The 17,776-nt window shown below is 38.2% G+C and overlaps 1 protein-coding gene across 4 annotated transcripts in view; it reads left to right on the plus strand.

The window, feature by feature from the left end:
• LOC137787243 (protein diaphanous homolog 3-like) overlaps positions 1-17,776 on the plus strand; it is a 155,362-nt gene that overhangs the window by 2,942 nt on the left and 134,644 nt on the right. For 3 of the 4 annotated variants that reach the window (XM_068579607.1, XM_068579581.1, XM_068579589.1), the window contains 4 exons: positions 4,330-4,362; positions 4,751-4,933; positions 5,361-5,465; positions 12,423-12,553. In XM_068579607.1, the coding sequence (XP_068435708.1) occupies positions 4,330-4,362; positions 4,751-4,933; positions 5,361-5,465; positions 12,423-12,553 (452 nt within the window). The remainder of the gene's footprint in view (positions 1-4,329; positions 4,363-4,750; positions 4,934-5,360; positions 5,466-12,422; positions 12,554-17,776) is intronic. The other variant, XM_068579599.1, reaches the window with a different exon arrangement.

Raw genomic sequence — 17,776 nt, forward strand, 5'->3', positions numbered from 1 at the left:
AAGAAGAGCATTCATATGTTTAATCATCTCAATAGGTGGCACTGCAGTACCACTATATTGACTGGAACTGGGGGGAAAGTGGATTTTCCATTGAAGGAAACTTTAAGGCTATTCTATAAAAGTGAAGACGAAATGGTGCAAGATGTTAATGCAAATGACTAAAATGTTCTTTTAAGATGCTGTTTTTGGCCTTAAGTACAGGGTATAAAGGATAAGTAGGTCTTTTATTCCTTGTCAAAAAATCAGGTGCTTTTTAGTTTGATCTCTGAGCGGATTTTATTTTTTTTCTTTAATCACATATGTGTTTAATATCTTTTTTTCTGTATCACTCATTGTTGGATAATCTTTTTAGTGTTAACAGGCAATATTCCTGAATGTTGGGGCTCAAATAAGTATCAAGGAATAGATTTAGCATAATTGAGACCCTTAATTTGCATATTAGATTACCTGAAACCTTTTACAGATCAAGTAAAAAGGAAAAAAGGATAGATGAAAAACAGAAAAGAGATGGCTAAGAAACAGTAGCGCATATATATATATATATATATATATATATATATATATATATATATATATATATATATATATATATATATATATATATATATATACACACACACACACACACCAACTCATGTTGGAGTTGAAAGTGAAACAAAAACTTGGTTCTGATGAAAAATGATTAATGCATAGTATTTTTTCAGCTTTTCTTGTGGTCTGCATTTTTTTCCCCCACAAATGCAAATTTCTTCTCTGACTTTGCTGAGTTGCTTTTAATTCAGTACCTGCCTGTAAAATAGTGCTGCAATGGTAGATGTATTGGTAGGATATTAATGAATTAGTCAATTGACATAAAATATAATAATACAAGCAGTATATGTATACAGAAAAAGTCCTCACTAGATCTTGTGTAGAGAACATACCTTGTGGCACTAAGCTCTGTTCGTGATATAAGCCTAAACAAACTTAAACACATGTGACCTGCTTACTCGTGAAACATGTATAACAGGAGTACTGAAGGAAAAGTTAATTAAAATCTTAACTTGAAAGACCAAGGTGGTTTTCTATTACTGCTAATTTAGATGGTGGCACACTATTGTTTCAATTACTGCCTTTTCATGAGAATTTGCTTTCCTTCAGCTTGTGCAATTGCAGAAACCGAAAAATCGGATAGAATAACAACAATAAACAGATATCAGTGCTGTTAATGAAGGCAATAGAGAATTACATTGGATACCGTTTTGGTTTGGGTTCTTTATTTTTGCTCCACAAAGCAATCTCTTTTCTGTTGTGGACTGCGTGTGCAGTGTTTTCTACATCAGCAGGGTTTTTTTTTTCCACGAGGAGTTGTCTCAGTTAATTGAAAAAGATGTTATCAGAGTTTAATTAAATAAACAAGGAGATAGCGAAAGAAGAAGTGAATCCGCTGATATATTTACAAATGACTTGTGAAGATTTACAATCGTGAAAACTTGAAAAACATTGCTGGTTAACCAACTGGTCCTACAACTAGGTTTATAGCCACAACTTAATTTGTTATTTTGTTAGTTTTTTAGTTACCAGGCGTGTTTCTTACCTGACTCACTTGGTCAGCTGCTTTACAGTTCGCAATATTTGGAAACCTTGGAAATCTATAATTGGCATGCCAGTGAGGCTTCGCCCTTGCCTTAAGTTAAATTTGAATGTTGCTGAGTGCTCAGAGACATTTTCAGGACCCAAATGCCAATCAACACCTAGGTGATGCTAAACCAATGCACTATTGTTTAATTAAATGTTTTATATATGTTGTTTTTTAAATGCCAGGAAATAACGGTCAACAAGTCCCATCACAGTTTACCAAAACAGTTTTAGTTTTACAATAATCTGCAATTCTTAAATTTTCTATGGAAAAAAAGGCCACCTGTGGAATCCTTTGTCTTATGCTGTTTGTTGGTGCTGTGGTTTAAATGCAACAAGACTGAATAAGGTGTGTGTCTGTGTGTCTGTGTGTCTGTGTGTCTGTGTCTGTGTGTGTGTGTGTGTGTGTGTGTGTGTGTTAAAGGCCCGTGCTGGGTTCATGAGCTGCAATGACTTCATACTTCATTGCAGAGACTTGTACAGCCGGGCACGAGAGTGCGACAGCTGGCACAAACGGCTGCTCAGGCATCGTTGGTCATTACAAAAGAAGTAGCAACATTTTGATGAATTGTATAATGTCTATCTATTCATTTTATATTTGCCATGTTTATGTTCCATACCATTAATCCTGCAGGAACAGAACAGGTGGACTTACTGTTTAATTAACTATTCCGGACATCCTTCCCTATAATTTGCCTTAGCAAAGCTAAATAACAAGTACTTGAATAACAATTAGAAGTTAAATTGTTGAGGGACGCTGTTGAGAGGAGTTTTCCTCGTGCTGTTAGCTTCTGTTTCACCCCCTCCCCTCCCACAAGCTTTAAGTGCGGTTTTGTTCTTATTGTGTTCAGAGAGTCGGTTTGCACTTGCAAGAGATATGCATTCAAATCAATTTAGTTCCACCATTTTCTCATTGTTGAAGGGCTGAATAAGAATGAAGTTTCTTAAAACCAGCCTATCATTTCTATGTAGTGGACAGTAATATTCAAATGAATATTAAAACAAGCGTCCAACAGTTGAAGTGCAGGGCAAGGTGAAAACGTTTTTGAGAATAGAGGCCGGGCCGGGAACGCTGAATTGAATTTGGTTAATTATTTCACAATTTATTGCTTATGCTTCCCTCGTGTTTTTTCATGCACTTGTGATTGACCTCATACTATCCATGTTGTATAATTTTGACCTCTTTCGAGGTGCATTTGACCCCTTTTTAACATTTCAACAAAATCAGTAAGTATAGTCACTGTTGGGGTTTGTCTTACTGTGGTTAGTGCTATTCCAATTAGACGCCTATTCTTGCATAGTCTGTTACACTGAGATAAAAGTTTGACAGCTGTGTCCAATTAGTTTGACCAATTGTCAAGCTCATCAGTGGAGACGAAAAATTCCTGTATTCTTCATATTGTGGGTAATTTTATCAGTTCAATTCAACTTTATTTCAGAAACATTGGCCTCTAACATATTATTAACATTTTCTCATGTCACCTTTCAGTCTGTTGCTTTTCGAGCACAGTTTGGACAAAAATGTATGAATCTTGAAGCACTCATTAGGAGGATGGCTCATTGACAGGTTGACACATTTTATTCCCGGCGATTTTATTTAATTACACACTGGTGTGTATTGATTTATTTCTCAGAGGTTCTGTGCGGTCTGCTGTTGTGCTTGAAGGAATCCTAACCTTTCCATGTCGGTTTTTCATTCAGCGTGTCAATATGACAGCTTTTTGAAATTTTATATTTTCTGCATTGAGTTCCCTTTTCTTATTAGGATTTTTTTTTTAGGATTTCTTTTTTGACTCTGTTACACCTGTTCGAAATAAAGATGGCAACTTTCCCAAGAAGTCTACCAAAAACAAAGAAAGAAAGACAGAAAGAAAGAAAGACAGGCAGACAGACAGACAGACAAACAAAAAATCCGCTAGAGCAGAAAAAGTAGCAGACAAAAGTTGCTCGGCAGGCACCAAGGTAGCTGGGGCGCTCAGATAACAACACGCCAACTGCCAATCTCCTCTCCTAAGTCACAAATACATCCTTTATAATTTCCAGACAGGGCTCGTTTGAGCACTTGGAGCTATTCATGCTTACGCGACTGGTGCCATTGATGTTGATTAACATGCCATTTGGTTTTAGACATTTGCACATATGTTTAATAATCTGCTAAAAACTGCCCTGCTGGATGCCGCAAAAGGATTTTCTTTTTTGAGGGGAACTTTGGCACCCACCCACCGTGCTTGGTGATGGTTGTACAGGCTCCTGGGGAATGTGCGGCAGTTTGGGCTTTATTCAGCATGCACACATTGGTCCCTTTTTAAAACCTGTGAATCACAGCTTTGATAGATGCTGCCCACTAACTTAACATCACAGCAGGTTCCCATATACATGGCAATCTGAAGGATCACTGGTGAAGGTCTGTTAATGACATAGCCACTGCAATTCTCAGATACCAGTCCTTTTCTTAGAAAAATTTGAGGAAGCATCCCTCTCTTTTTGTATTTTGAGGTGAGCGCATCAAAGTAGAAGCTAAACAACAGCAACACTTTACTGTTGTTGTTTTCAAAATGCACCACAATGCTGCAAGAAAACAAATGTCACACATTTGCAATGCAGTGTATAAAGAACCAAAATGTGATTATCTGTTCATAAATACTATCAGGGTTGAAACAATTTTACTTGAAGTGTCCTGATTCTTTTTTTTCTTCTGTACCCCCCCTTTAGCACTTACCATTTAGGAATATCACAGATGATGTGGTAAGATTCGAGAAGCTGTGCTTTCTCTTTACTTGGTTGTCAGTCTCTGCAACCTCTAACATCCCTCTACTAAAAGTCATCTAATCTTCTTATTTTGAGTGGCAATGAAACTGTACCTTCATTGGATTCATTCACATCACAGAACACAGGCTGCTTTTCTCACTAACTAATGTCTCTGTTAACTCTACATGTCTTTCCTCAACATGTGTTAAACAGATGTCTGGTGTACCGTATGTGCTTTGTTCCCACTAATGACATTGTTTATCTAACTTGTTAATAGACTGTATTGTCTACATTAAATACACTAAACATATTGTATCTCAACTTAGCACTGAATATCCTTGTGTACGTTTCTCTGTTTTTACTGTGTTTTTCTCTGTCTATACAGCTGGACAGATTTGCCAGCATTCGAATCCCCGGCAGTAAAAAGGAGCGGCCACCTTTATCGCACTCAAAACACACTACTAATGACTGGTCCACTTCTTCATCAGCCACCTCACATCAGTTTGAGGAGCTTTCATCAAAGATCACCTCTGAGAAAGAAATATTGGCTTTGTTTGAAAAGATGATGGTATGTTGCTTTTAATCATATAAAATATCATCAAATGTTTCATAGAAAAATAGTAGTGTGACAATGTGAAACCTACATGTGAAGCAAAGTGACTGAGTGGGAAAGTTTTGGATAAAGATGTAAAAGGAAATATTGAATATAGCAAGATGGGCATGTTTCATGTTTTGAACATCTTTTGAATGAAAATACAGAAAATGTATAAATAAGGAACACTTTTAAAATGTAGTTCTTTCTTCTGGTTATCTATACACATATATTACAGCTTTTAGATGGATAATAGGTATAATAATAACAATAATACTAGACAACACTCTTTTACACTGTTTTTCAGTCAACTTCTCACACACTACTCAAACATATTTTTTGTGATTGTGAATCTTCCCCACCTCCCCCCAATTAGATTAAAACATTTTTTTTTAAATTTCAGGAGGACATGAACTTGAGTGAGGAAAAAAAGACTCCTTTGAGAGAGAAGGACCTCAACACAAAGAGAGAGATGGTCATCCGGTATATTTTTACAGCCTCTAAAACTGTAAGTGTTTAAATGTGTATTTTGAACTTCATTTCTATTTATGTTTTTCACTGTATCATTATGCTCGCTCTTGTGTGTGTGTGTGTGTGTATATATATATATATATATATATATATATATATATATATATATATATATATATATATATATATATATATATATATTGTTGTTGGGTTTCAAAATGAGTTTCCTCCGTAGGATGGCCTCAGCCTTAGAGATGGGGTAAGGAACTCAGACATCAGGAGGAAACTTTGAGTTGAACTGCTACTCCTTCGTATTGAAAGGAGTCAGCTGAGGTGGTTCGGGCATTTAATTCAGATGCCTCCTGGACGCCTCCCATTAGAGGTTTTCCAGGCTTGTCCAACTGGTAGGAGACCCCGCGGAAGACCCAGAACACGCTGGAGGGATTATATCTCCCGGCTGGCCTAGGAACGCCTCGGGGTCCCCCAGAATGAGCTGGAAGTGTTTTGGGTGAGAGGGGTCTGCACATTTGTAAAAAATACTGAGATAATGATAATCATAATGGGAAAAGTAAAATCTAACAGAGTAGTCATTTAAATGTTAAATTAAGAGGCCTGGATGTCAACATGGTTCTTTGCAAGAGTCATCAAATATCCCAGTCCTCAAGTTATAGCAGTGGCAGGCCGTGAAAATTGTCAATATGCCAGCTGTAGAGTTTACCAGCTGATTGCGTTCTCCCCCCAGCTGATCGCTGATAAATTAGTGTCCTTCTTCTACAGTTAAACAAGCGCAATACAGCGATAGGTGCATACAGCGATATGCAGTAGAAGTGCCACCTAAAGTACCGGAGTGTGTGGTGCAGGGTCTATTGCGCTGACTGTGAGTAGGTCAGAACCAAATAGCAGGCGTCACCGTGTTTAACCGGCGAAGAGAGAGAAGACGGAGAGAAGAGAGAGAGAGACATAAAGAAAGACAGGTGAGATGTGAGTGCCAGTCAAGCTGGCCAGCGAGATGGCTACAGAAACAGAAAGCAAAGCAGCTGGAGCACAGACATGAGCTGCTTAATGAGAATATAAGCTAATAGGAAAAAAAAATATATAATATATGTTGTGTATTTGTGAAAAACAGTTACATTCTAAAATATATATAACTTTTAGTTCTTAAAAAAAAAGATTTTTTTTAAATTTTTAAATAAAAAATTATCTTATAAAATAGCTCTAACTTTGTGATTCCGTTTGGCCCATCAGAGAAGGCCTAGCGGGTCCTGACGACTCGCAACTGAGTTATAGTGAAGCTTATGTTGTGGGCGGGTGGGGCTCACTCACTAATATCCACATGAGCCCAATGATGCATATTACTGAGCGTATGTCCCTCGCCCTGTCTCTTGCTTTCTCTTTGGTTCGCTCACTTTGTCCCAAAAGGTGATCAAAATAGATTTTCATCTTTGATTTCTGTTTCTTATGGTTTATAGAGAATTACGCAATAAATAATTGATATTTTTGAGTAATACACAAATAGATGAGGTTTGATATTAATTCTTAATAACAATTTTGACTGCTGGAAGGTAATTGCTTCAATTTTGTGCATTTGCTTCCATGGTTGATTGGTCCTCCTTCAAAGTTTCAACATTTAGCCCGAAGCCATTCTTTTACGCAACCTTAAGGAAGACGGACAGACCTCGATGAAGGGTGGTAAAACTGTTGGTGTTTAGAGAAAAGCGATCTCCAAAAAAGTCGAAACTATGGACCTTTCTCTTCTCCACCAATAAAAAGGCCAAACTCTACAGTAATTTTTCTTCCCCTTAAGACTATAATCCAATTGAAAGATTACAATTTGCAGGTGATATTCCATTAAATATCTACCGATCGTGTTCATAGCAAATATGAGTTCGGTCTGTGATACTTAGTTTGAATAATAATGAAAACAGCCTCCCTGAGGCTTTTTAAAAATTGATTTCATGTAACGGAGGCTTTTGAATAACCTCTTTCTGATGGCACATAGTAACTTAAAGCAACCGTTAATGAATGCCCCATATCTTAACACATGCTGTTTGCTGACAGCTAAGATTATCCTTTTACATGTTTTTATTTATTTATTTGTACAGTAATAATGTTTTCTGGTTAACAACTTGGCACAGTGTCCCGCAAAGAAGGGTAGCATTTATTATATTTGCTGTAATCAGACATCCCTCCAAAGTCGCCCGAGGCTGTCCATCTCTAGTTACCATGGGGACCAGCCTGTTTGTATAGCCTGATTTGTTTACCTGCATGGTAATAAAATAATTTGTTGCCACTGGCAAATTGGCAACAAATTAAATACCTTCAAAACGCCAGTTTTTATGAAATGCTACATTTACATAAATTGCGGTAAATTATATGTTTAGAGAGTGAAGTTTTGAAAATAAGCAAAGAGACATAAAGTATCTCTCATATCAGTAATTACTGACTTAATCTAGTGTGAGAGTAATGGTGTGTTCACACCGAAAGAGTTTCAAAATATTTGAGTAGATTACAATTAAAGTCAATACACAGACGCAAATGGTTGCTATCTATCTATCTATCTATTTATCTATCTATCTATCTATCTCTCTCTCTCTGTCTCTGTCTCTGTCTCTGTCTCTCTCTCTCTCTCTCTCTCTCTCTCTGTCTCTCTCTCTCAATGTCTAACACAGGTACAAAACTCTACATTACAAGGGAGACAAGTTAGTTAAGCAGCAATTGGATCCAAAAAGATGGAGCGTCGATCAGGGAAACCTGAGTATTTGGGTCCCTTGCACTTGTCAACTTTAGCGAAAAATTCGCCGGACCCTGAGTTGCGAAAGCCAATTAGCGTGGAGAAGCTCGCCCGACATCATCGCCGTCCTGCTGAATCAGAACTCAACTGCTGCCGGTCCGCCTGAAGGAGTGCGGGAAGCGGCTTCATTCAGACGCAGTTCCAGAAGGAGTCGGAGCTGTGCGACTACGGATAATATTATGAACCCAGACACGGGCCTTGCACAATGTATTAGTGGCTTGTAAAGCCACTGGAGCTGATTAGTATGGCTGTCCTCGACCAAAGAAAATTCTTAGTCGACTAACACTCCTACAATTTTGGGGACTGGGTTAGTTGATTGACTCGACAGCTCAGGACATAAAAGCACCACTATAAAACGTGTGATTACCAAAGATGTGCTTATAAGTTTCTTGTAAATAACTCATTCAGCATAATTGCGCCGCAGTCATCCAACATCGTGTTGCGAAACTTTACAAATCGGTTGTTGACAGCAAAGTAAAGGTGGACTTCAAAGATGGGTGTGGTTCCAGCAAGGCGGAAATAGGTGAAGTAGGGATGGGGCCAGGATGAGGAATAATTCAAGGACAACTCCCTTAACACTAATCAGCAGGTGGCAAGCAAGGCACAGCAATTTGCCCTGGGTCTTGATGAGTTGTAACATTTATTCAGCAACAAATTGCCTGTTACATTTCTCTTAATTGAGCCAAACAAAAAACACATTACTGCTAAACCCTTCTCAACTTCAAGACGGCTTCGCCAATCAACCTTTTAATACTGCATCCAAATCTGATGCATGCCCCTTGCTGACATAGTTATATGTGGTGTGTAGCACTTGTCCTGAAATAACCAAAATGAAGCTACTTACTGGACACCCCGCTGTGCCGACTTGTCTGCAGTTCCCCTGCTGTGTAGGAGATTGTGTTTTACTTTGTGTTGCCTTTTTAAAACACCTGGGAACTCTTTCCAGAAATGACTCTGCTCTACTTATTGGTTGCTATAATGGTTCTCCTGTAATCCCTCTACATGGAGTTTCAATGAAATAGATCTGGATCAAAACCCGCAGTCCTCAATCTAAAGCCAAAGCTAATGCTGATATGCGCCTGTCTAACTTTAATAAATCAAGTGGATGTCCTCAAAATGTTCATGTTTTGCACAAAACTTTCTGTAAACCAGCCAAAGAGAGGGGCTCAATTTACCTCTAACTTCTTCGGGATGAACTGCTCGCAAGCCTCAGAGACTTTTAATCAGCTCGCATTTGAGAACATGAGGCAGGGGCTTATTGGCTCAACATTGATCAAACCTAAATTGTGGTCTACTGGCTCCCAAATTCCAATCGTGTCTAAGACCTCAATTACAGTGATTGATTGTTGAAGGAGCTGATCATTGAAAGAGAAACAAATGCATAGTTGTAGGTAACTGTACATTATAAAATGTAAACGGTGCGCTGATTTGTTAACTACTTAGTACTTTTTGAACAACAAAATGTTAATAATCAACCATTTAACCAACAATAATAAATTTGGCCAATTAATGCCAATAATCAGTTTTCAGTTAAAATAAATATCTGAATAATAATAGAAAAATAGAGGAAAACACCTTTATGTAATTCTCCTGTATGAATCTTAGTGGATGAATTAGCACCTGAAAAATCCACGTGAAGCCGGGCTGTTTCGTTTTCCTACTTCTTCGACATTTCAGACTGCAAACTGGGGTAAGCGATTTCCTCCACTTTTCTTTTTTCGAACGTGTCACACGTCATACGGTGGGATTTATGCAGACTTTGAATATAGGGTTGCCTCAATCCAAGCATGTTTAGGCATAACGCTTCTAACTTTTTCATTTTTGAACCGAACACAGTTTTTGACTAAAATCCTTGCTAACAGACTAAGGCTTTGGTTTATTGTGATTCATCACCGTGGAGTTAAAAACACTCGAAGCGACTCGAAACGCATTGTCGGGAAATCGTTTTAAAAATAATGCGAGGTGTTTATAGTAATGATCTAAATGTGGTACAATTAATTTTTTTATTTAAAAAAAAATAAAAAATCTTTTCACAAATAAATTTAGAAAAAATTATATAAAATAACACCAGTATTAGAACTCATTTGGGGTTCATATCACCACTTGAACAGACCTGCTAAATCCTGGAAGGGCTCTCCCCCGTGCGGGGCACTTTACGGGTCAAAAGGCATCCAACCTTAAGCGAGTCTATTAATAGCACGGAAGCTCTCACCAAGTTGAAAACACATCTTCTATTGAAAATAAAGAAGTAGAAGGCTCACAGGGAACACTTTCTAAGATGCTCCTGCAGCAAATTATGTGGCTGAGTCTGCCGGTGGGTTCATACCTGATTACAGCGGTCGGGCCAAATGGCTCTCACTAAATCTCCTGTAGCGAGAAAAAGGCCAAAGCACTGTTGCTGCCGTGAACAGCACTCGTGGTTTCCTCATGGTTCGACTGCTGAAAGCCTTTCGAGATGCAGAGAAACGAACGGACTGGTCATCATCACGTCTTTATCATTACCAGTAGGCCAGAAGAGACACGCACTGTTTCGTTGATGGGCTTGTATGAAGGCAGGTGGTGGGTCAAATTGGTGACACTGGAGGGTGGCAGTGTTGTTGCTGAGGAGAGCTTGATTCATTGGACCACGAGCTGATTGGAAGGAGGGTGCATTCATTTGCCTGGTGGTACTGATGCAGGACCTCATCTGGGAAACCAGTGGCAAAGCTTTTTTTTCTTTTTCCAGAGGTTCAAATTGGATACCAAGCTATTCAGTAGTCATTGAATGTCACAAGAGACTTGGAGCTGAAGTTTCTTTTTTTGGTCTCTTGGCTTTCATTCAACATGCACATGATCAGTTTCCCTTTTAAGGCTACAGAGGTGCTTACGATAATTATATCACACATTCTTTGATTATTAGTGGTGTTTTTTTAATTTTTTCCCAGCAAGATTTTGACATCTGATTTTAGATTGTTCATGTATTAAGGAAGATATCATAGAGTTGGGCTTTAGGTGTCAGGGGAGAGCCAGACTGGGCATAGTTCCATTGTTTTTGCAGCTTCGGCATGCCAGGGATTATTTATTCCTGCTGGTAGTGATACAAGCTGATTACTGAGGCCCTTGATGAATAAAAAAATGTTCCTAGCGATATGGGATGTTTTGGCAATAGTGCAGCTATCTTGATGAACCAAATAAATGTAACTTTCTCTCCACACCAACATCACAAATGAAACGTGAAGAAAAGCTTAAACTTTAATGGTCTTGCTGCTGCCGACTATACAATCTGCAGGTGAGAGTTTAGCGAGATGCATGTAGATTATTACAGTACATTAGTCGTTTTGTTTCTATCGTCGGATACATTTGATTGGTATGTTGGACCCGTAAAACAAGTCCTTAATATCGGGATTGGGTGACCTTTCAGTCACGCAACTACAAATGCATAGTGGTTTCCTTTTGCATGTGATCAACGATTCTAGAACATTGCTGTGATTTCTGTTGATGACAACATTTTGAAACAATATGCAAATATTATCAAATCTGTTTGTACATGTGCTATTTGGGTCATGTGTTGTTTTTATGTTAAATATTTGGAGGTTTTGAAAATAATTCAGAGACTATCAGAAAAGTATAACGAAGGAAGATGTTTTGACTGACAAATCTGTCATTCAGGAAGAAAAATAACAGCCACACATTCAGAATGTATAGTGATCTGATAGTTTGGTGGTTAAACCCCTAATATGTTATCCTACAACTTCAATAACTTTTTTTATTAACATTTAAGTTATAGTTTTTATGTTTCAATAAATTAATATTTTGTAGAATTAACGATTCAAACTGGACAAACTGTGCCACTTTTAGGACGTTAAGGGAAAACATTCATGGAGTTATTCTGGTCTTTGTAACCATTGCATCGTGCTGGCGAAGTTATTTGCACTCTAAAGCGCCATTTTGTGAAAGAAATATAGTGAAAAATGGCATGTACACTTATCTAACAGGGCTTATGAGAATGAAGTTTATTCAAGTAGACTAGACTCAAATAGATTTTCAGGTTTATAAAGAGACAGGTACACGGTACAGTCAAGAAATCCTTGGGCAGTTTTGAACATTTTGTACTTTTTGAAAGCTAACAGTGTACCAACTATTGAGAGTTCTTGGCCTCATGTTGTTTTGATCCCTTTTTTTCGGGCTGCACTAAGGAGATTCTTTCTCTCTATAATTTTCCAGGGCAGCTTGAGGAGCAGCCATCAGATATCTCCCCAGGAATTCCTGGGAGAGCTGAAGTCGGGGGTGATGGACGAACGTCTGTTTGCCTGTCTAGACTCGCTGCGAGTGTCGCTTACCAGCAACCCTGTCAGGTACAGTACATGGTTATATCTTCTTTCAACTGTTTTTTAACTGATTATTAGCTTTGATTGGTGTCATCACAATTTTCTCTTGTGTAATTCCTTTTGTTAATAATGGACAGAGTCTAAATACACTTTAATAAAACAAGGCATATTGTGGTGCTCCATCAAAGAGCTGGAAATTGGAATTGCACTTTATGATCAACTTCTATGCCAACTAATTGAATATGACCCAATAACCCAGCAATGACAACTAGCTTTTGAAGTTGTTCTTGAAAAGATCTTGAATAGGTCCACAGTTATACCTTTTCTCTGTCCATCTGTTTTGTATATGTTGTCAAGTTTTGCATGCCGTGTTTATTTATTGCTGTCAATATTTTTTTTTCCTTTTTTTTTTTTTTAAAGGAGAAATGCTAACAAAGAAATGGCAATTATGTCATGTTCACATGTAATCTCCTACGTTAATGTATCCTCTTTCATAATCTCTTACAAATTACTCTTTCATGTTGTATGTTTTTTGGGCTTGTATGTATACCTGCATGTTAGGCTACATTGTCATTAGTTTAACACAACATTTATAAATAGTTAATTGGAATGGATCCGACACATTTGTATTTGTAAATCGTCACAAGAACAATCAACGTTGCATGAAGTTAACTCTTTTGACCTGGGCTTGTTGTTTATTTTCCAGTTTAAATTACTCACATTATTGTGTCTTTTTGCCGTTTTGAAGAATAGTGTTTTCTAGAACATTTTGATTCCTTCATTTTAAGCAAGACAACATTTGATCAATTATTATTTTCTCAAAAAATCAAGATAAAACAATATTGTAGATGTACATTTTTTTAGGACTATAATATTGTTTTTGGTAGGATGGCTAGTTTTGCAAAGGTACATCTGCTGCCAGTACAAACTGAATCTGACGGTGACTAGGGGGAAGTGGGTTTCCCTTTTGGTTCTATCTAAGCTACATTGACGAGCAGATCCCTGGCAGTCTTGTCTTGGTTGACTCCTCTTAGATTTAGTTTGTTGCTTTGGGCTCTCTCTGTCTGAGGTTGCACAATATCCACATTATAGAGCCACTTTTAAAGGCAGCCAATCTAAGCTTCACTGACTTTTTTAACACTTTACCACCACCTATTACCACCTATCACCATACACACCGATGTATGATCTATTTGATCCCAGTAAGCCATTTTCACAACTAATGTCACAGATATTCTTCTGTTCAATGCAGGGTGTGTATGGAATTTGAAAATAGCTTTTTTCAGTCTTGGAAAAGGAAGCAGGGAGAGGGAGAACATTTGAAAACGAAGAAATACATTTGAAACCTTAAGAAATCAGTGATGAATACGCTGAGAAATCAGAAGCAACAAGCAAACTGACCTTGATCACCAAATTCAATGCTTTCTGCCACACTGCAAAAGAAAAGAAAGCCTCTCTGCTGGAGATTGAAAAACAGATTCATAAGAAGCTTGCAGACATGAAAAAAAAATAAACTGAGAATTTATTTGGGTGGTTAAAACATAGAAATCTCTACGCTTAATTCCATGAGGTTAATTGTAAAGATTTGGTTTAGAATTTCCAAAATCTCCTTCACCGACACTGCTTCTAAAGTTCTGCAAATATTTGTCAGTGTTACTAGATAAAATATCTATTAATTTATTTATTGCTTATTTTTCAAACACTATTGCCTCCCACCTGTTGATAGTATTTAAAGCCATGTGTGGAGTTCTTGGGTTTTAACACATTTTACTTCATAATATTGTAGTAATTTGCCTAAAAGTCATACAAAAGTATTTGTAAAATGAGGATGAACCCTGATACACTCCCCAAAATGCCTTTCTTGTCGTGCGGATGACTGTTGTCTTGCATCATCTTTGAGACTCTTGCCATGTGTTTTATCCATTGGCAAAATAATCACTTTTGCTGCTTTCCACATTTTGTGGAAGTCTCGCATACGAGAAAAAGTTCCTGTTACGTTGGATAACCAAATGTCGTGTTTGGTTTCATAACATCATCCTGACGTGCTGAGCGAGTTTCACTGAGCTGTATTCACTGCAAGCCACACACGGCTGGTTGAACTCAACTGTATGAACCCCAAATTAACAGATGTTGGTGGGAATTAATTGCTATAAACTGAGAAAAGATGCAGAGATAACCACATAATGGTGCAGATTTGTAAAACGTCTGAATCAAGGCATTTCTAGGGCTTTCCACAATACAACAAGCAAACAACTTAAAATGCAAGTATTCTGAATGGAGTTTTATCCTCCATTTCTGAGCCGATAACCACGGGACGTCGGTGACGACAGGAGGAGAATCTCAACACTAATTTGCTTTCGCTTCGCAGCATTGAAGTTTAATTATTTCAAGTCTATAGTTTTAAGTCTGACTATTTGTGCTCATCTTCTTGAGCTCACACATGAAAAGCACCCCCTCTCACTGCTGCTCTCTACTCACATTAATGTACAGCTAGTTCATTTTGAATTTGGTCTTCTAGAACCCGTTGCGCACTGCAGCTCTATCAAGACGTCCAAAAATAGTGTTAAGACCTTTTTAATGATCATGAATCCACTTTATTTATTTTTTGTCGGCTTTAATTGTCTTTTTTTTATTCATTTGAATCATTGACATTTGGAAAAAATGTGCAAACAATGTCAAGAACAGATACACGTAAAAACTTTACCTATGCAAATATACTCGAGTGTTAATTTTATTCACATTAAATTAGTTATTTTTCGCTTGTCAGTTGCCTTTTTTTTAATGAAACATTTGTTGGATTAAAATAATATAAGTGACCATAATGACTCATGTGATATCAGTGACTTCAGTAATGAACTATGACATAGAGACGACTTTGGAAGCTGCAGTGACCTGTCAACCCAGTCAAGTGAGAATGAGGGGAACTCCATTTTTACTTATTTTTGCCATTCGAGGAGTTGTCCCCTGGTGGTCGCAATCAAAAGCAATGACTGGGTGGCCTCTCACCATTTGGTGTAAGGCAAAAAATAGAAAAGATTTATCTTGATCCCATTTGATCCGCATCTGAAATTCCGTGTTTTAATTAGTTCATTGTGCACATTTGTGATAAATGCTATATAAAGGCTACTACAATTCTAGGAATTGTGTTATTACATCATGAACACTATATCAAAGCTTGTATATGACTGTATATAATGTATGAATAGAATATGTGATCACTTGCTACAATAGCGCCCATGAAACAGTGGTATAAAAAGCCACAGTCTATGCGTACCCACTGCTGTTTATGGAACCCTCACCTGTGTGATCCTCAAGGAGAACGTGCCTTGAAGGCTTCCACTTTTGATTAAGTCACCTCTAATAAAATGGACCGTCAGGCTTATGTGTAATGACATAGTCTGGCTAGATCATAAATCTGCCTCGGCTAGAAACGGTGGGCCGACAGCGGTAACCCCTTGCTATCTAATAGCACCATTACAATCCTGAGTTGTGGGATTGATTTGGCGATGAAGGTAGTTTGTCTGCCACTGTTTTTGGATGCTGGTCACTGTCACTTTCTTGGAACTGTGGCAGCAAACATCTCTCACTCTCTGCCTCAGTCCAATATCAGGTGTTGTCAGATTTAGGCTGGCAGACTTATGTGCTCCCTCATCAGGTTCCTCCTGGCGAAGAGAGGGCCAACTTGGAGGTAATTTGGTACTTCCTGCAGCTCCAGAGTGTCCTGTGACGCTTGCCTCTGACCCCTGTTTGCCTTCCCCACCTCCACTATTCTAGCTCTCTCTCCCTTTTTGTGAAGCGAGGCCACAGTGCTAGCCCACAGGACCAGCAAGGCTACAGGATGTAATTGTATTAAATGGATTTGATAAATGGATCTGACAAACAAGTGGAAATTGGTTTTTGATTTTATATTAAAGCTGACCTTCAGGTTCCAGGTTCCAGATTTATTTATTTCTTTTCAGTTTAGCATCCTGTATCCTTACACCAACGTTTTTAATAAACCTTGGATGCGTTTCTCTCGCACACCCGCCACCCATGTAGTGCTCACACACAAGGTTGGAAAGAACAACCCGCATGCTTTATTTCCTATTCATGTTGAGCGGTAGGTTGTGAAAGCTGTCAGTGACATCAGTGTAAGCAGCCTTTGACAAGGATGTTGGACTTCACAGTTTTTTTTTCTCCTCAAATTGACAGTTCATGGTAAAATATAAATTTCACCATCAACTTTTTAATAATATTTGCACATGTTACTTCTGCCTCCTCCCTGGAGAACCCTCCTATAGTCAGTCAACTTGCTATACTTAAGACAACATTTAAATCGTGTGTGTGTGTGTGTGTGTGTGTGTGTGTGTGTGTGTGTGTGTGTGTGTGTGTGTGTGTGTGTGTGGGGTTCGTAATCGCTTAAGCGGAGTGCAGTGATGCGCCTCACTGCCTGGGAACCTTGGAGGCATTCTTCTGAGATTCTGTTAGAAGTCAAGCTACCTTAGCTGTGAAGTTAGCCAGATAAGGCACTTCATTTTTCTCTTTGATTTATGACTGTTTTTGTTTCCCAGGGAATGGGATGATGAATTTGTTTTTCCTTATTTAAAAAAAGAAAAAAGAAAAGCTCTCTTCCTCGCTCTGTTTCTCTGTGTCTTTGTAAGATGTTAGCCCTCAGTCGAATACTGTTGTGCTTCTTTTGACTCTGTTGATGGTGTGTTATGATTACAGTTTTCTTCCGATCCCAGAGTGAGCATTAATTCCTGTTTATTGCATTGTATAATTAACAAATCCAAGTAGTTTACAGTATCTCAACCCCATGTTGGCAGACAGACCAATAACACAGGGTTATTTTTTAAGAATTCATGTTAAAGTTTGAGGCAGGGTTCGCAAAAGACATGGAAGATTTCTGTGTGTCTGTAGCAATATCCTGTTTCGGTACACTGTCCATCAGTGACTTAATAGTGAGGAGGAAACTGATCCTGGTTTTAACAACGGAGCCGATCAAAGCTTTGTATGCATTATTAAGAATGGTGAATTAATCTTCAAGTGTGGATGAGATCAACACAAAAATCCAGGTTGATGCAAATCCCGGCTCAGACGACTGGAGTTTTGGGACAATTATCACAGCAATTCATAGGACCTCGGTCGGCCCCAATGTTTCGGCCCTGATTATCTGGGAACGTGATGCTAATACAGCTTTGTTGTGTCTCGCACAATAATTTCAAACACGGTCGATGTTTAGGAGTTAAAGATCTGGGTGATTTTCGTCAG

The sequence above is a fragment of the Clinocottus analis genome, unplaced genomic scaffold, assembly GCF_023055335.1.
Source record: "Clinocottus analis isolate CAN_PGR_092001 unplaced genomic scaffold, fCliAna1.0.p SCAF_1, whole genome shotgun sequence".
NCBI lineage: Eukaryota > Metazoa > Chordata > Actinopteri > Perciformes > Cottidae > Clinocottus > Clinocottus analis.